Genomic DNA, 20,117 nt, shown 5'->3' on the forward strand with positions numbered 1-20,117 from the left:
GATTTTTTTAGATGGATCTAAGTGCATTGTGATTTTTAATTTTGGTAAATGATCAAATTTGGCAAATAAAAAATTAAGATTTAGAAAAATATAAAGAATCTCTCGATTAATTTGTCCTGAGATTTCAGTGAGTCCAAATATAGTGAATCTCGGTGTTAGTTTTGCATGAGATACATCAAGATTCTTTATATCTCCATAATCTTACTTAGTTTTTTTTAGCAAAATTTGATCTTTTGGCTAAAAGATTTGAAAAATTAGGTAAGATTTGATATAAAATTGGAAATGTTACTTAATATTTAGAAAAATTGATAAAATCTCAGTGTTAATCGTTTGATATTTGACTGAGAAAGCCCAAAACAATTGTTAAATTAGAAAAAAAAGAATTAAATTTTTAGGTAAATCTCAATGGTCGATAAATGGACCGAGAAAAACTATTGTAACAAAATCTTAAAAAAAGAATGTTATTTTGAAAGATGAAAACTTGAGGAGGTTATTTTTGTCAATTTTTCGTTAATATTATTTTGACCCCTATACTTTTAAGTTTGTTTAATTTAGTCCTTATACTTTCAAATGTCCAATTTTATTTACTTTAAATAAATCTTAATTTTAGTGCCCATTATTTGTTTATTGTTAATTTTTTTAAAACTTTTTTTTTTGTTATCTACTAGGTTTTTTATTATAAATTTTGAAAACATAATCACATATCATATTTTCTTGTATAAAAGTTATTAATATTATGGTTGATTTTCAAAAATAGAAAAATAAAGTAAACTATTTACACAAAATAACAAAATTTTAATCTTCTTAGATAGAGGTTAATAGATGTTGATAGAAGTCTATCGATATCTAACCGTGATAGAAAAAGTCTATTAGTGCTATTTCTAAAAATAGTTTAACATTTTCTCTATCTTCTAATATTATTTAGTCAATTTCGATAAAAAATAATAATAATTTTGAGAGGGTAAATTTAAAATTTATTGAAAGCATAAGAAATAAAATTGAACAAACTTCGCAATACAATAATCAAAATGATATTTTTAACTTTTTATTTTTTATTTTATATTTATTAAACTATAGCTCAATTCGTCAATGAATAAATTGATTTTCTGAGTTCATATCTCCCCTGTTTTTTTCCTTTTTTTCCTTTTTTTTTTTTTTTTTTTTTTTCTTTTTTTCTTTGTGCATCTTGAAGTTGTTGAACTTAAAACAAAAGGTGAAAAAAAGAGAGTTGATAATTGATATTTGATATAAAGTGGACATTGAATTAAAAAAAATGGAATCAATCTTGTCGTTTACTCCCTGTCTCTATTCACAGCAGTAATTTTCTTAAGAAAAAAAAATCCATAAATTCCCTTTTATTTATTTAGATTAAAATATCATTTTAATTCCTATATTTTAAATTTAATTTCACTTTGATTTTTGTACATTCAAATATCTAATTTTAATCTTGTATTTTCGATAAATCTTAAAAGTTGTTTATTGAATTAGTTTCTACTCTCTACGAACATCTTCTTTATTAAATGTGAAAATATATTTACATTGTATCTTGTATTACATGAAAATTATTATTATTATTTAATTAGTTTTGATTAGAAAAAGGTTTAAAGATCATACTCTACTTTCAATGATACAATTTTAGTCTCTAAAATTTTAATAAATCTTAAATTTAATTCTTCAATAGATTAAATAATAAGTATAATTTTCAGGTAAGAAAAAAACATAATATGAATATCCTTTCACTTCCTTTAAAATGTTAATGGAGACTACAAATTTTTTTAGAGAAATCTACCATAAACTAACTACACTGAATTTAAGATTAATCGAAAAAATAAAGATTAAAATTAAAAATATCTTTAAAAATACATAACCAAAATAGAATATACAATCCAATGCACAAAATTAAAATGAGATTAATTTGAGATTTATTAAAAATAAATAGATTAAAATAAAATCAAGATCATATATATCTATGGATACATTTTTTAGAGATAATAATTGAATATAACAACATTTAAAAAAAATTACAAATATAACAAAATCTGTTAGTGGGGACTAAATAACTTGGTCTATACTAATAGACTTCAAAATAAAATATAAATTTTATTATACCTATAAATTCTTTTATATTGCCCTATATCTTTCAATATTTTAGATTTCACTATTATATATGTAATTATTTTTTTAGTTGAAATTAAAATGATATTTTAAGCTTTATTTATTTATTCTTTTGCGAATATCTCTCTCCAATGCTTTCCGAAATTCAGTTTCTTTCTCTTTCATCACAGCGATTTCTTACAGTTGCATCCCAGAAAGGAAACCGCCATTCACTCAACTCCACCGCCGCTTTCATTTCATTTCTTCCGCTTGTTTTCTTTTTGATCGTTGTTTTGTAGCTTCATAACCAAAGGTTTGGTTTCGTTTTTGGGTTTCTTCTAATGTCCCCCTTCTTTTGTAGCTTCAAACTTCGCAAGTAATTTCAGGGAGCGAACAATTCGTATTTTCTTCTGTAGATTTTTTGAGGTGTGACGAAAGCAGAGGACATGTTGCTGCGGAGGAATTTCTGGGTTGTTTTAATGTTGATTGCAGTGGTTTTCGGAGCCAATTTGATGGTTGTTAAGGCATTGCCACGACGAATTCTCTTGGATACAGATGTGGATACAGATGATTTATTTGCTCTTTTGTACCTCTTGAAGCTTAATCGGTCAGAATTTGAGTTGGAGGTAATCATTTAGATCTCTTTGTTAGTTCGTTGTTTCAAGTTGTTGTGAGTTTAACTGATTGGGAGTTTATTATATCCTTCATTTTGTTCTGGTTTTAAATCTGTATGCATTTTAAAATGTTACCTAATGTTGCTGTTTTTAAACGAATTAAGTAATTCTATAAGACAAGATTTTGAAGGCTCTTCCATCCTCCTGCACAAACCTACACAAAAGTGGCAGTAGGATTGATTGACCCTTTTTGCTTTGAAGCTTTTAATTGAAGTTAATGTTAATGGAGCTAAACCAAATGGGGCTTTCCACGCTGAAAGACAAACTCCAGTGTTGGAATGTTCATTTGTACGAACTTAATTTTAATCTTCAGATCAATGTGGAATAATTCAATGATCTACCTCTCACACACTGGTCCTTGGGATGGATTTCACCAGCAATTCAATCTTGTGTACTGTTGCAGAATTATCTTAAGCTCAGGCTTTGCATTAAAATGGACATTTTCACCGTAGAAGCTAGCTTGAGAAGTGAGGTTTTCTTTGTACGTTTGAACAAATGCTTAACCCCTTAACATTAGTTCAGAATTCCTCTGGTCCTTCTAGACAAAGTAAAATAACCTCAACTAGTTATTTGATTGTTTTATTATCACTTAATTTCTTCAACGCGTCATTGCTGAAGCAAATTCATGAAACAACTGTTGTTACATGATGTAGTAGTCGAATGTCCAAAACCTGTGCGTGTGTGGGTTTTTAGGGAGGATCGTAATTCCAAGATGTTGGTACGGGATTTTGAGGAATAGCGATTTTCAAGAGAAACCCATAAGTCATGAGCAGTGGAAATAGAGGTAACATGGGAAATGGCCAAGGGAGATAGAGTAGCGTTTGTGGGGGTGATGATAATTTGGTCACAGTAAGTCCACTGTGGATATTCAGGATTAACTTCTATTGGTTGGTTAGTTGAGGAAGAGGCAGTGGGTGTTTGAGTTTCAGGGGTAGGTTGAAGGTATTGGCTTGGTTGGGGAATGGTTTTGTCGATATAGCCAAAGAGGGCATGAACTTTCAGAGTGGTGGAAACTCGAACTTTCCACTGGACATAATTGGAGGAATGAAGCCTAACTGGGACAAGGTTGCATATATTGGAAAGAAGATATTGAGGTGTGGAGGCTGCAGTGGTTAAGGGTGAGGTTGAAGAAGAAGATCCAGCCATTGAGAAAGGACAAGAAAAAATGTGAGCCAAAAAACCTGCTCTGATACCAAGATGAAGATTGAGAAATTCTATTGATTCACTGTATATTTTCTGAAATACAAAGAGCCTATTTATAACAAGGCTAAGTAGTTGCAAGAGAGATTTAAGGAGAAAGGTTACAACAACTAAACTACACTTCACAAGAGAGATTCATGGAAAGTGTTACAACAAATTGAATTGACTAAATCCTAACATCTTTTAGCTGTGTCGTTATTAAGTATACCTTCACCTCTAGTTTGATGGAACCTGTCACCAACGCTATGATTCAGAAATAGGAAACACATGTATATAGTTTGTAGGCCGGTTGCTATTATTGTCTTCAGGATCTCTATTACATTGCTACAGGCAGTCACTATTAGCACAAATGCTTGGACGAGTGCTGGACATGCAGTGAACCAAATTTATGACATTCTTTACATGATGGGCCGCGACGATATTGCTGTTGGAGTTGGAGGAGAAGGTGGAATACTCGATGATGGAACAATTCAACCTAACGTTGGTGGATATCTTCCCATAATTGAGCAGGTTAGATTGTTAGAATACATTTCAATTCTTTCATTTGAACAAGGTATTGCCTTTGTTTACTGATGTTTACTGACATAAATGACTGCTAGGCTCATTGGTAAGAACTGTGCTATCATGTCTTATGACAGTTAAATATAAGTTTTTTATGAACAATAAATCGGCAGATTCAGCAAAGTCTTATTACATACACAAAATATATAGTCCATATGTTGCAGGAGAAAAGTGAATGTTTATGATATCAGGGATTGACGACTACAGGTGGATGCAGATATAGACAAGCCATTCCTGTTGGTATTAGAGGGCAATTAGATGCTGATACCAACTATGGGCTTCGCAAAGCATTCCTCCCTCAGGTATGTCATAGAATCCAGTCTATTAATTCATAATCAGAATGATACAAGCTAAAGAAGTGTTCAAAGCTCCCATTTCTTCCAAAACCAAGCTAAAAAATAAGACAAAAGATAGCTCCCCGTTGTCATTCACTAGGATATATACTTCTATTCCCCTACTGCCAATGCTTTTTACACCAACTAACCCACATGCACATCACATAAGAGACAGACTCGCATGTAGACATAGTTTTACTCATCTATTTCATCCCTTACATCCACTTCCTACAGTTAAACATTTATACTAGGGGCCTACAGTGATTATAATCAATCTTTGATTCCAACCTTCACAGAGAGTGTTTGTTGTTCTTGATATGGCACTGATGACATGTACTTTCACAATATACATTTTCCTAGCAAGTATACTTTACCAAAGCCAGCTGAATTCAAATCTGTTTCTTGTATCTTTAGCTTGACTTTCATAGTAATCTTCTCGATGTTCAAGATATGCAAATGCTGTTATAGTTGGGCTCATACTTTTTGGTTTGACCTTTAGATTTCATTGTTCAAGTTATGCAAATGCTGTTATAGTTGAGCTCATACTTTTTGCTATTAACTTAGGGAAGCCGGAAGTATAATCCTTTGCAACAATCAACAGCACAGCAGGTGATGATAGACAAAATATCCGAAGGCCCCATTAATATATTCCTTATAGGACCACACACAAATTTTGCTATTTTCCTTATGAGTAATCCACACCTAAAGAAGAATGTTGAGCATATTTATGTAATGGGTGGTGGTATAAGATCAGAGAACCCAACTGACTGCTGTCCAAAAAATGCCAGCCAATCTTGCACTCCTCAACAATGTGGTGATCCTGGTAACATATTCACAGATTACTCTAGTAATCCTTATGCAGAATTCAATATCTTCGGAGATCCTTTCGCAGCATACCAGGTGCTGCAGTCTGCTGGGTTGTCCAATTTAACACTCCCACCTGAATGTGAATTACCATAGGATTGATATGTTGGCTGCAGGTGATTCATTCTGGAATTCCACTCACCATTGTTCCACTGGATGCTACAAACACCATTCCCGTAACTAAGAATTTTTTTGAAGCATTTGAGCAGAATCATGATACAGTTGAGGCACAATATGCATTCCAATCATTAAAAATAGCTCGTGATTTTCGACTTGGCAAGCAATTCTATACAGTAATTTCTGAAATGCACTTCTCTCTCCAATGCCCTATATGGAATTTTAGGATTTTTCATTTTTAAAAAAGATCAAATGCTGTTAGTTATTATTGCTTGATTTTGATGTGAAGGGAGATAAATAAAAGATCACAAAAGAGCTGAAGTTTTTGCAGAATTATTTCATGTGGGATTCTTTCGCATCTGGTGTGGCAACATCTATCATGCTTAACTCGCATAATGATGATGGTCAAAATGATTTTGCTATCATGCAGTACATGAATATAACTGTAGTAACTTCAAATAAACCATATGGTATATCTGATGGATCAAATCCATTCTTTTATGGACGTCAAATTCCAAAATTTAGTCTTGAAAAAGGTGGGGTGCACAGTGGCCATGTTCAAACAGGTCTTCGAGACCCCTTTTGCATTGTGGATAATGGAGAAGGCAAATGTCAGGTAAATTTTTTCCCTAATACTTCTTAAGTGTCTTTTGTTTTTCTTCTCTCATCCTCTTCAACCTTCTACAATGTAAATGTACACCTTTACCAAATGCTATCCATCAGGATGGTTATACAGCAGAGGTAATGGGTCCAGAGGGAGTGCAAGTTTTGGTTGCTACAAGAGCAAAGCCCAACCGGAACATCACCAGTCCTCTTGACAGAGAATTTTACATAGGCTTCTTAGATGTGAGTCTCTCATCTGTTTTACGGTTTGACATCACAGTCACACTCTTTTTAAAAGTTTCAATTACCTCATGATTGATTGCTACATTCAATGAAAGCTTAACATTCAATGGAAGCTTAGATAACAATATGTTTTTCCTGCTGATTACAGGTTATTAACAGTCCTATAAACACAGGAAGGTTCAATTTTACCACACAATTCCCATATTACGAGCAAGTTATGTACATACCAGATTTAAAAAACATTAAACGAGGGAAACCTGTTGTGATTGATATGGATATGAGTGTTGGAGATTTTCTAGCATTGTTCTATCTTTTGAAAGTACCTGTGGAAGTTATTGACATTAAGGTAGAGGTTTTCTTCTGCCTTTCTCCTTTCACCTTTTAGATACTACTGCATTGTTTGACAGCCATTCTAAGATTCCAATTATGCCATTATAAAATTTTGAGGCATGGCTGCCATTCATGACTCAAATTTATCCTTTTATATTCCGAGTGGGGAAAAAAGTTGAGAGAGAGAGAGTTCTTTTAGGAGTTTCTTGGTTGAAAGTTGTACCTTTACCTACCTATAAGACTCTACCTCTTTAATCAACAACCTTCATTATTTTGATTGTATGATAAAGAGAATTTTAGCCTAGGGCATCTTGAACGCTCCATTGCTTTACTTTCTCAAAAGTGGCTCATGGTTGACCTTCCCTCTTTAGTTTCTCTAGACAATTTATATCGTCTCTACTTTTTTGCAGGCAATAATAGCTAGTCCAACAGGATGGGCAAATGCTGCAACAATAGATGTTATCTATGACCTACTGCATATGATGGGTCGAGATGACATACCAGTAGGTCTTGGAGATTTTTTTGCGGTAAACCAATCAGATTCAATTTTGCCTATTGTTGGGGACTGTAAGTATGCTAAAGCCATTCCAAATGGGTGTGGTGGATATTTAGACTCTGACACTCTCTATGGTCTTGCTCGTAATTTGCCCAGAAGCCCAAGAAGGTACTCAAAGTTACCTGTTTAGTCTCTCTTAGAGTTTCCATATTGAATCTGACTTTATCTGTACATATCAGAGAATTCTCCAATCCACATGTTGCATAATGAAACCAACTGTTTGTAACTCTGAATCTGAAGTGTGAACCAACATGGCGCTTTGGCTTACATAATCTTACTCATCCTCTTTGGCCTTTAAATTGATTGGCACCTATCTCGATCACGTTTCCAGGTACACAGTAGAACACCCAGTAAGACATGAAGCTCCTCACAACTCTCAGCATCCTGAACTGAGACAACCTCTAGCCATGGAAATTTGGGAATCCATATTGACAACATTGGAACCAGGATCCCAGATTTCAGTGCTTACCAATGGACCATTGACTAATTTAGCAAAGCTTATAACATCAAACAAAAACGCAAGTTCCCTTATACAGGTTTGTGGATTTGGGTAGTCTTGCCAGTATCTTATCTAAAACACGTGCTACAGATACTCAAAAAGCTAGAGAACAACGTGCATGATAATCTCTATGAGAATTGTTGTTTTCCTTGAGAGGTTAAAATAGTTTGCTATTTAACTCATGAATGTTTCAGCTAGTTCTCTTTGTGGCCTGGAAGGTTTACTTCTTGTGGTCCTCCTGCAAATCAAAGGAAAGTTGTTTATATTGATGGCTCTAATACAACATAAAATAGAGAACAAAAACCTCGGAATCTCTAATGTACATACATTATCGCAAAAAGAAGAGTTTATAAGCTAATGAACTTGAATTACATGCAACATTTGTTGGACTTTCATATTGGTAGAAAGCAGGCTCTTGGATATGCTACATATATTACATACTTCTGAAGTGCTGACTCACTGCAGGAAGTTTATATAGTTGGGGGACACATCAAGGATGATGATATGGATAAAGGAAATGTCTTCACTGTTCCTTCAAATATATATGCAGAATTCAATTTTTTTCTTGATCCATTAGGAGCAAAGATTGTGTTCGAGTCGACAGTTAATATCAAGTTAGTTCCCCTCGGCATCCAGCGATATGTCAGCTCATTTGAAAATGTATTAGAAATTCTCCGCAAAAAAAAGAGGACGCCCGAGCTACTCTTTGCTAATCGTTTGTTGTCAAGACTCTTCAGCTTGAAGCAATCAGACATCTGTTATAAGCATGTGGTAAGAAATTGCCTAACTTGAATTCTCACCTATTCTTAATAACTCATGGCTTTAGTGAAGTATAAAACTGTACACATTATAATATACCGGTTCAAATTCTTGTATCTAGGTTTCTATTGGCTCAGAACCTTCGGAATTCTTATGAAAGTCGACGTTTATTTGCTGTAATAACAGCTTATTGTTCGGTTGTAGGAAACTTTCTTGGGTGAAATTCTTGGCGCTGTAGTTCTGGCTGAAGATCTTGTCAAACCAGTTTTTCAATTCAAGCCTGTAAAAATCTTGGCAGATGGTGTTGAATCTCAAGATGGCCAAACAATCATCTATGAGAAGGGTGGGAAATTAATCCAAATACTGCAGAATTTGAACCAAACAGCCTACTTTGATCTATTTGCAAACCGGCTAAGTGATAAGAAACAATCTGCGGTGATCAAAAGCTTTAACGACCAGAAAAGAATGTGGTATATACTGCACAACTGCACCTGTAATTATTGTCATGGTTCATGTGTGAACTGATATTCAACAAAGATGAAAACTATAGGGGCATTTGTATTAGAAAAGTGACCATTTCATGGTACGTAGAAAGCAACAAACAATAGATTGGAACTATCCCTGTATCAATTTATCTCATCATCTAAGCTTCATGTTGTTCTTAATCCATTGCACTGCCTACTCTGTCCATTGGTTGCATTTGCTTGTTCCAAATAGAGTGAAAATCCAAGATAAGTTCAAATTAAACCCACAATGTTATCAGGCATGATTTGATTAGCAGAATACGAAGGGAACAAAGATATATAAGAGAGTATTTGCTTCTTTGAAAGCACCCAGAAAATCTTCTAGGACTCCATGCAATACAAACAGTTAGGCTTAAACAGACACGAAGAATCGAAAGTCGAAATCAGCTGTAGAAAACAATGACATTCTGAGTGAAAAGGGAAAAGGTTTTGAATTTGTACAAGCACAAGTAACAGTCAATTTACGAACCTAGAGAACAAGTGAAAGGAGACTCCACAAGAACGAATGGAAAATCTTGGTTTCCATGGATTCTGTCAGTTTAGAAGCCCAAGTCGACAGGAATGGATCCACCAGCATTCAAAATCCGTTTTTCCAGCTATAATAAACAATGTTTCAAGTCAATTTATCCATTTTTGTCACAAACATCGAAGAGAGTAAATATGAGATGACAAGAAGAAAAACCCTTAAGTAGCAGATATATAGCTCTACTCACTGCATATAATAACTGAGTTTCTCCTTCACACCCTAAAATTCTTGCTTTACTTGTTGCAGGAATCGTGAATACCTGAAAACAATAGTTTACTTACTAAACACTTGGCTCATGTCACTTACTACTTAGTTCTTTCTCAAAGCTGACTGCTGATTGAGAAGAGAAATTTTAAAAGATTAATCAAATAATGAACAAAAAAACTCACCAGTCAGGACTCTGTTGCTCGCAGGCTCTCCAGAAGTTAAGGCAGGCATTTTTCACTCTTAGTGCACCTATGCTGCATTGCTCACAGAGGAGTCAAAACAACAATCAAAACAACACAAGGTCAGCGTTCTCTCCATGACTTTTAGATTTTGAGATGGATCATAAATATCCTGACCGTTGATTAACATGGTTAAAATCCTCTCCCCTCCCACCCTCCCTTCCCTTGTTTGCTCCCATTTCAAAATTCAAATGATTAGTTCACATCAGTCGAGCACCTCATCCTCGAGAGTTTATTCAAGTTCAACATCATCTGGAGGTGGAGAGATTTCAACCTTTGACCTATACACGAATGGTATATCCCTTAATCATATCCTCAGGTAAGCAGTCCCAAAAGTTTTTCAAAACACAGTGTGTTAAGTTTGAACTCTGTGTAATAGAGGGAAGGGCAAACTTAAATAAGTTGTTTCTATCCCATCTTAAGGCTTAAAACCTAAAGCTCTCAAAGGCCTCTCTCTCCTCCCATATCCATTCATATATAAAGATGAAAATTTGTATCTGGAGGCTGGAACTACTACCCTTCAGTGTGTGTACATGATCATCAATCTTTTTAAAGTCCACAGATGGCTGTGATCTAACAAAGACAAAGCAAAAACAAAGACAAATATAAAACAATTTGTCCAAGAAAAACATGCCATCAGAAAGGATCTGTACTAATGGATGATGAAGTTGGTATTGATGAGTTGAGACAGAGAGCGTGAGTCCTTACATAGCAATTCTCAGTTTATTGAGAAGCTCCACGGTATCTTCAAAGAAAAGATATGCAAATGCTGTTATAGCTGAGCTCAAACTTTTTGCTATGAACTTAGGGAAGTAGGAAATATAATACTTTGCAACAATCAACTGCTCAGCAGGTGATGATAGACAAAATATCTTAAGGCCCCATTAATGAATTCCTTATAGAGTTATAGGATCACACACAAATTTTGCTATTTTCCTCATGAGTAATCGAAACCTAAAGAAGAATGTTGAACATATTTATGTAATTAGTGGCTGTATAAGATCAGAGAACCCAACTGGCTGCTGTCCAGAAAATTCCGGCTGATCTTCCACTCCTTGACATTGTGGTGATTCGGGTAACATATTCACAGATAACACTAGTAATCCTTATGCAGAGTTCAATATCTTCGGAGATTCTTTTGCAGTATGTCAGGTACTGCAGTCTGCTGGACTTTCCAACTTAACATAGTCACACCTGAATGTAAATATCATAGGATTGATATGTTAGCTGTAGGTGGTTCATTCTGGAATTCCACTCACGATTGTTCCACTGGATGCTACATGCACCATTCCCCTAAGTAAGAATTTCTGCGAAGTATTTGAGCAGGATAATGATACATTTATGGCACAATATGTGTGTTCCAATCCTTGAAAATAGCTCGTGATTCTCGGCTTTGGCAAGCAATTGTATACAGTAATTTCTTAAATTCACTACTCTCTCTAATTCCCTGAATGGAATTTTAGATTATTTCTTTATTTTTAGAAAAAGATCAAAACGCTGTTAGTTATTATTACTTGATTTTAATGTGAATGGAGATAAAAGATCACAAAAGAACTGAAGTTTTTGCAGAACTATTTCAGGTGGGATTCCTTCGCATCTGGTATGGCAACGTCTATCATGGTTAACTCACATAACGATGATGATCACAATGATTTTGCTATGATGGAGTACATGAATATAACTGTAGTTACTTCAAATAAACCTTATGGTATATCTGATGGGTCAAATCCATTTTTTTATGGACATCGAATTCCAAAATTTGGTCTAAAAAAAGGTGGGGTGCACAGTGGCCATGTTCAAACAAGACTTCGAGATCCCTTTTGCATTGTGAATAATGGACAAGGGAAATGTCAGGTAAAATTTTTCCCACTTATTTTTTAAGTGCCTTTTGTTTTGCTTCTCTCATCCTCTTCATGCCTCTATAATATAAATGTGCAGATTCACAAAATGTTATCCATCAGGATGGTTATACCGCAGAGGTAATGGGTCTAGAGAGAGTGCACATCTTGGTTGTTACAAGAGCAAAGACCGATCAGAACATCACTTCCTCTTGACAGAGAATTTTACATAGGCTTCTTAGATGTGAGTCTCATCTGCTTTACATTTCGACATCACAGTCAAACTCTTTCTAAAAGTTTCAACTACCTCGTGATTGATTGCTACATTCAATGAAAGCTTGGATAACAATATGTTTTTCCTGTTGATTACATATTATTAATAGTCCTATAAACACAGGAAGATTCAATTTTACTACACAATTCCCATCTTACAAGCAAGTTATGTACATAGCAGATTTCAAAATTATGGAACTGGGGAAACCTGTTGTGAATGACATGGATATGAGCGCTGTAGTTTTTCTAGCTTTGTTATTTCTTTTCAAAGTACCTGTGGAAGATATTGACATTAAGGTGAAGTTTTTCTTTTGCCTTTCCCCTTTTAGATTCTACTGTATTGTTTGACAGTCATTCTAAGATTCCAGCTTGATGCCATTATAAAAGGCTTGGCTGCCATTCAGTATTTGGAATGAATCCTACATCATAACTTATCCTTGTGGCACTTGTTAAGTGTGAGATATTTGAAATGTTAGCAACTAAGAGACTCAATTTGTTGATCTGAATAACTTTTGTATTACAAGTGAGGAAAAAAGTTAAGAGAGGGAGCTCTTTGGGAGTTTCTTAGTTGAAAGGAGTAGCCTTACCTACTTTAAGGTTCTACCTCTTTAATCAACAACCTTCATTATTTTGATTGTATGCTAATGAGAATTTTAGCCCAGGGCATATTTAACGTACCATTGCTTTACTTTCTCAAAAGTGGCCCATGACTGACCTTCACACTTTACTTTCTCCAGACGATATATATTGCCTCTACTTTTTTGCATGCACTAATAGCCAGTGCAACAGGATGGGCAAATGCTGCAACGATATACGTTAACTATGACCTACTGCATATGATGGGTCGAGATGACATACCCGTAGTTCTTGGAGACATATTTGCAGTAAACTAATCAGATTAATTTTGCCTATTATTGGAGACTGTAAGTATTCTAAATCCATTCCAAATGGGTGTGGTGGATATTTCGACTCTGACACTCTCTATGATCTTGCTCGTAATTTTCCCAGGAGCCCAAGAAGGTACTGAATTACCTGTTTAGTCTCTCAGAGATTCCATATTAAATCTATCTTTATCTGTACATTTCAGAGAATTATCCAATCCACATATTACAAAATGAAACCAATTAAATATAACTTGAATCTGAAGTGTGAACCAACATAGCACTTTAGATTATGTAATTTTATTCATCCTCTTTGGCCTTTAAATTGATTGGCACCCATCTCGATTATGTTTCTAGTTACACAGTAGAACACCCAGTAAAACATGAAGCTCCTCAGAACTTTCAGCTTCCTAAAATGAGACAACCTCTAGCCATGGAAATTTGGGAATCCATATTGACAACATTGGAACCGGGATCCAAGATCTCAGTGCTTAACCAATGGACCATTGACTAATTTAGCAAATCTTATAACATCAAACAAAAACGCAAGTTCCCTTATTCAGGTTTGTGGATTTGGATAGTCTTGCCATTATCTTATCTAAAACATGTGTTGCAGATACTCAAAAAGCTAGAGTACAAAATGCCATGATAATCTCTATAAGAATTGTTGCTTTCCATGAGAGGTTATCTCTTGGACGTTTCAGCTAGTTCTCTTTGTGGTCTAGAAGGTTTACTTTCTTGTGGGGGCTTTTGCAAATGGGAGAAAAGTTGTTTATATTATTGGCTCGCATATAACACATAAACACTATGAAATAAGGAACAAAGATCTTGGAATCTCTTATGTGCCTACATTATTACAAAAAGAAGAGTTTCTTAAGCTGGTGAACTTGAATTACAAGCAACATTTGTTAAGACTTTCATATTAGCAGAAACCGGGCTTTGATGTGCTGCATATGTTACATAGTTCTGACAATATAGCAAGTGTTGACTCACTGCAGGAAGTTTATATAGTCAGGGGCACATCAAGGATGATGATACGGATAAAGGAAATGTCTTCACTATTCCTTAAAATACGTATGCAGAATTCAATATTTTTCTTGACCCCTAGGTGCAAAGACTATGTTGGAGTCGACAGTTAATATCACATTAGTTCCCATTGGCACCCAACGATCTGTCAGCTCGTTTGAAAACGTATTAGAAACTCTCCGGAAGAAAAAGAGGACACCGGAGCGTCTCTTTACCAATGGTTTGATGTCAAGACTCTTTCGCTTTAAGCAATAAGACGTCTGTTATAAGCAAGTGGTAAGAAATTGCCTCACTTCAATTCCCACCTGTCCTAGTTAATTTTTGTATGGTTAATTTCTCTCATAGCTTTAATGAAGTATAAAATTGTACACTATATTATACCGGTTCAATTTCTTGTATCTATGTTTTTATTGACTTGGAATCTTTGGAATTCTTATGAAGGGTTTAGTCCATAATTTGTTTCTTCCCAACAACGAACTTCTTCCTCAGACTATCGATGATTATATGTTTCACAATTGTGGCAGGGGAACATGTCTTCCCAAGTTCACTAACTTATACGGAAGTTGGAATAAAATTCTGTTGATAGAATTATACCATCGCCTGGAGAAAATGAGAACTAGAACTTATCTGACGCACAACATTTCATTATCTGTCTTTTTCCATATTAGAGTTCAATATAATTAGCCTAAGATATCTCTTTATGGCTTCAGTCGCAAGAATAGATAGAACCTTGAGAGTCCAAAATTCAGAATTCAACTGCAAAAGCCTATATCCGGTTAAAATCCAGAGTTGTCATAAGAAAGATCTCAAGTTCATACTCAGTTGTCAGTTGATTCAATCTTTAGTTTACGAAAGCAGTTTGCAATCTAGGATAAGTTGCTAAAGACTATGGGATTTGACAAGAAAATTTTGTGTGCTTCTGCTAGTGGTATTATATCTTTTGGCATAAATGTCCATGTTGCAATTTTGTCTTCTATACCAGATACAATAGGATCCTACATCAGATATAGAATAATAAGTTTACACCGAGGGAGATAGAGAGTGCCTCATCAGGTTAGATGTTTATAAGTTAAATTGGCTCCCTATCTACACTCAGAAAGATCAATGATAGCATTAACATTGTCCAGCTACAATAGTCAACTATGCCGGGAAAATTTGAAATTTCAATCAGCTAAGGCTGCTAAACACATCCTTCAGAGATTTGTCATTCAAGATACCAATCATCCAAACTAGTGCAGAATGAAGCAGTAATAACAGCTGTTTCTTTCAAATCAACGAATAGATTCACTGATGAAAGTTACTTCGAACTCAATGGGTCAAACTTTTTCTTAGGCTTCCAATATCTCAGAATCTAAATTACAGCATCATCACAAACTCATCACTCATTTCATTTGAAGATAGACTCCATAAATCAAACCAATATTCAATAGATGGATATATGAACATGAACCAAACTAATGTTTGAACCCATGAGGAAATCTCAAAAATGTATCCAACAAATACATTTCAAGAGAAGAGTTCAAGAATTAGATTTGATGGTGATTCAAGCTAAAAGTTGAAGCAGAAATATATCATAATCAAACCACAACGGTTCTCTATTGAAATCAGCTGTAGAAAACACTGACGTTCTGAGTGAAAAGGGCAAAGGTTTTGAATTTGTACAAGCACAAGTAACAATCTATTTAAGAACCTAGAGAACAAGACGGAGGAGACTCCACAGGAACAAATGGAAAAACCTTGGTTTCCATGGATTCTGTCAGTTTAGAAACCCAAGTCCTCAGGAATTGATCCACCAGCATTCAAAATTCGTTTTTCCAGCTGCAGTAAACAATGTTTCAAATCAATTTATCCGTTTTTGTCATAGATACTGAACAGTGTAAATATGATATGACAAGAAGAGAAACCCATAACTAGCAGACAAACAACTCTACTCACTGCATATAGATAACTGAGCTTCTCCTTCACACCATAGAATTCTTGCTCTACTTGTTGCAGGCATCTTGAACACCTGAAGACAATAGTTTACTTACTAAACACTTGATTCATGTCACTTACTACTTGGTTCTTTCTTAGGGCTGACTATTGGTTGAGAAGAGAACTTTTGAAAGATCAATCAACTAAAAAAAAAACTCACCAGTCAGGACTCTGTTGCTCGCAGGCACTCCGGAAGTCAATGCATGCATTTTTCACTCTAAGTGCACCTATGCTGCATTTCCAACAAAGGAGTCAAAACAAAAATCGAAACAACACAAGGGAAGCATTTTCTCCACTTTTAGATTTGAGACGCATCATGAATATCCTGACCATTGATTTACATTGTTAAAAATCTCTCCTCTTCCACCCTCCCATCCCTTTATTGCTCCAATTTCAAAATTCTAATGATTGATTTACATCATCAGTTGAGCACCTCAGCCTCAAAAGTTTATTCAATTTTGACATCATGGGGGGGAGAGATTTGAACTTCTAACCTATAGATCAATGTATACCCCTTAGCATTATCCTCAGATAAGCAGTCCCAAAAGTTTTTCAAAACAGTATGATAAGTTTGAACACTGTGTAATAGAGTGAAGAACAAACTGACATAACTTGTTTCTGTCACATCTCAAGGCTTAGAACCTAAAGTTCTCAAAGCCCTCTCTCTCTCCCTCTCGCATATCCATCCATAGAGAGTGACTTGAAAATTTGTACCTGGAACTGCTGCCCTTCAGCTGGTGTACATGATCATCAATCTTTTTGAAGTCCACAGATGGCTGTGATCTAACAAAGACAAAGCAAAAACACAGAGAAATATAAAACGATTTTGTACAAGAAAAACATGCCATCATCAGAAAGGATCTGTAACTAATGGATGATTGATGAAATTGGTATTGATGAGTTGAGACAGAGAGCATGAGTCCTTACATAGCGATTCTCAGTTTATTGAGAAGCTCCTCAGTATCTTCAAAGAAAAGAGTCACCACTTCAGAAACAAAAGTTGGATTACTCTCATCTTGAAGTTGCAAAAGCTGCAAATACTGACTATCTAGAGAACCCTTCTCTCATAAAAACAAAAAACAAATAGATCCACGGAAACCAAAACCCACAAAAACAGAAACAAAGATAAGATTCACAATCATCACAAAAAGAAAACATGTATCATCAGAGAGGAAAGAAACAGATCAGGACAAAAGAAAGCAAAACCCACTTCAGATTTGAAGTTTTACCTCACCAATTAAGCCTTTAATATACTGAACCCACTGTCTCTGCATCAATACCACCTCCATTTTTAGAAGCAAACTAGAGATAGGGATTTGTGAAGAATGGAATTGAGAAAGAGGGTTTTGAAGGGATTTGTGAATAATGGAGAAATTAGAATGGCCGAGCGCCTGCAGAGGAGGCGAAGTGGAAGCAGAGTGGATTGGATTTGAGGATCTTCTTGTTCTTACAGGATTATCAAAGCCTCCACCTTCTTGTCGTTTTTTCTTTTAGTTGATTTGCATTCTGTAACTATACTTGTTTTATATTGTCCAAAAAACTTCATTGGTCATCTTCTTTTTCCTTTTTTTTTTCTTTTCCTTTTTTAGAATTTTCATTGGCCACCCTTTAAATTATGTTATCAATGTTTTTTTTTATTATTATTTTTTTGGCATATATTGATTTTTGAAAAACCTTGTAGAAGCTCGTGGGAATTGGGAAAGTAATAATAAAAATATTAAATTATAAATATTTGGTATTTAAATTTTCATAACTAAAAATTTAGTCCTTGAACTTCTTTAATGTTAAAAATTTATTGATCTAGTAAACACGAAGTTGAATGTTTAGGGTTACAGTAGACCTAAAATAACCCTAAACGTTCAAATTTATATCTTATTGATCAATAAATTTTTAAAAATTTTGAATTTGTCAAAAACTTATTAGACATGAAATTAAAAATTTAAGCATTAGAAGACAAACTTCAAAGTAAAAAAATAAATAAAAATCAAAGATTGTTTGTAGCATCATTTTTCAAATTTTTTTTTTTTTTTTTTTTAAAGTAGTAAAATTTAGAGGTTCAACTCATACAAAAGAAGACAAAAATTCAATATAAATTTAATGAACATGAAGACAAAACAATGATGTATTTTATGTGTAAATGATATACTTGACTAGTTATACCATTGATATTTCTGATTTGAAATACCATAGATACATGATTCGATATACACATACTACTGACATACCTAATTATGGGTGTTAATATATGAATGATATAGTTTAGACGAGTTTTGATATTCCTTGTATTCAGTTTCTTTTATTTAATTGAGTTATTTTATTTATAAATTTAGATAAAATGTATGTCTTTTATAACCTAAATGTCTATATTGTATACCTAACATGAATGCTAATATACCATTTGTATACATAATTTGTTTTATTACTAAAAGAAAGTTAGCATTAATACATCTGATTATAAGTGTCGATATATCAACTATATATCCAATATGAATGTCGTATGAGAATGATATATATGATTTGATATACCATTTTCATAACTTCAACATTCTTAAACCCTCTTTTTATTTTTTTAAAGAAAAAAAACTTAGACATTCTTAATTACCCTTATATAAGGTAAGTTCGAATATTGATGATTGTACTTGGTGATGATTCCTTCTTTTATAAAATGCTTTTGGAATACTTTCCCTTTTTTTTAAAAAAAAATAGAAAAAGAAAAAAAAAACTTAGGCCAATAATAATAATCTAAGTGCTTTCCACATAGTACTAATTTTTCTAAATTCTAACACCTGTCTTTTCAAAAAATATGTATTCTTGTCCCTTATAACTTTTAACATCGTTCCACTCCAATCTCTAAATTTTCAAAATATTTAATTTACTCTTTGAATATTTAAAGTTAACTATTCAATGGTAAACAGTAATAGCAGTAATATTTTATTATATTTAAAAATATTTCACGTATTTTGCCATTTAAAACAACCATCCTTATTGTTATAGTATATATATCTGTCTTTGACAAAATCCATCTTTAGTGTTTTTGAGATTTGAGTTTGATGTTTATTTCAATATTTTGTTTTTAAAGTTTTAAAAATAACATTTTAGTCCCCTAAATTTGAAAAATATTTAAAAATGATTCCTTGGTTAATTTGACCATAAATGATATGTCATATTGAGGTGCTAAATTTTAAATGATCCAACCCATTTAAAACTTTAATATATATATTTATTTATAATTACATGGCATTTCTATTTTTATACTTTTTTTCTTCTCTTCCTCAAATCTTTCTCTCTCTTCCCAAAATCCACATTTTTATTTTTTTTTCCATCTCCAATCCCCGACACAAATCTTCATTGAGCCTTGGCACTTGAATTCATCCATAGTCTCTAAGGTGCATTCTAGACTACATTTATATTTTACATCTCATTTAGTTGTTCAGTTATAATTTGTAACGTGTCAAACTCTTTTAATTTTTTTTTCAAATTTTTTTTTATATGAGTAAGAGGAAGATATATATATTTTAGAATGCACTAAAATATTACTCTTTGATAAAAGGAAAAAAAGGAAAAGGATGAGAGAAAGGAAAAGATTACTAAGGAGAAAATGGAAATATCATCTAATTAAAAAGAAACAATATTAAAATTATTAAATTGGTCATCTCATTTAAATTTTAACACCTTAACATGACATCTCATTTTTTCAATAATTACATGACGGTCAAATTAATTTGAAAATTATTTAAAATTAATTTTCAAATGGTCACTTTTGAAACTTATTTTATCCTAAAGAAAAAAAAAAG

General features: G+C 33.6%; 2 protein-coding genes and 1 long non-coding RNA gene across 24 annotated transcripts; 1 reads left to right on the forward strand and 2 right to left on the reverse strand.

Moving 5' to 3' along the window:
• The first annotated feature begins 2,219 nt into the window (after window positions 1-2,219).
• On the forward strand, window positions 2,220-16,070 carry LOC120070276 (pyrimidine-specific ribonucleoside hydrolase RihA). 22 transcript variants are annotated; one of them, XR_005479837.1, is made up of 16 exons: window positions 2,222-2,407; window positions 2,511-2,720; window positions 4,299-4,478; window positions 4,721-4,831; window positions 5,429-5,764; window positions 5,845-6,021; window positions 6,177-6,461; window positions 6,569-6,691; window positions 6,840-7,037; window positions 7,432-7,685; window positions 7,909-8,113; window positions 8,542-8,847; window positions 9,040-9,305; window positions 11,912-12,185; window positions 12,270-12,413; window positions 12,624-16,070. XR_005479837.1 is itself a non-coding variant. In XM_039022177.1 (15 exons), the coding sequence occupies exons 2-15, from the start codon at window positions 2,541-2,543 to the stop codon at window positions 12,312-12,314; spliced, it is 2,940 nt and encodes a 979-aa protein (XP_038878105.1). In that variant the 5' UTR covers window positions 2,222-2,407; window positions 2,511-2,540; the 3' UTR covers window positions 12,315-12,589. The 22 variants fall into 22 exon arrangements, 16 of the variants coding, with proteins under 16 accessions (XP_038878120.1, XP_038878121.1, XP_038878105.1 ...); XR_005479838.1 differs by having other exon boundaries at window positions 13,232-16,070; XR_005479840.1 differs by lacking the exons at window positions 12,270-12,413; window positions 12,624-16,070 and adding exons at window positions 10,299-10,393; window positions 10,531-11,744 and having other exon boundaries at window positions 2,223-2,407; window positions 11,901-12,028.
• LOC120070280 lies at window positions 9,364-10,405 on the reverse strand. Its single transcript, XR_005479843.1, has 3 exons — window positions 10,275-10,405; window positions 10,073-10,144; window positions 9,364-9,955 (listed from the first exon to the last, which is right to left on the reverse strand). It is a non-coding gene; the product is annotated as an uncharacterized LOC120070280 (long non-coding RNA).
• LOC120070278 (histidine-containing phosphotransfer protein 1-like) lies at window positions 15,892-17,827 on the reverse strand. Its single transcript, XM_039022194.1, has 6 exons — window positions 17,553-17,827; window positions 17,251-17,381; window positions 17,038-17,106; window positions 16,484-16,555; window positions 16,285-16,357; window positions 15,892-16,167 (listed from the first exon to the last, which is right to left on the reverse strand). Exons 1-6 carry the CDS (start codon window positions 17,610-17,612, stop codon window positions 16,111-16,113), a joined length of 462 nt encoding a protein of 153 aa, XP_038878122.1. The 5' UTR covers window positions 17,613-17,827; the 3' UTR covers window positions 15,892-16,110.
• Window positions 17,828-20,117: the final 2,290 nt, after the last annotated feature.

Source organism: Benincasa hispida, chromosome 1 (genome assembly GCF_009727055.1).
Source record: "Benincasa hispida cultivar B227 chromosome 1, ASM972705v1, whole genome shotgun sequence".
NCBI lineage: Eukaryota > Viridiplantae > Streptophyta > Magnoliopsida > Cucurbitales > Cucurbitaceae > Benincasa > Benincasa hispida.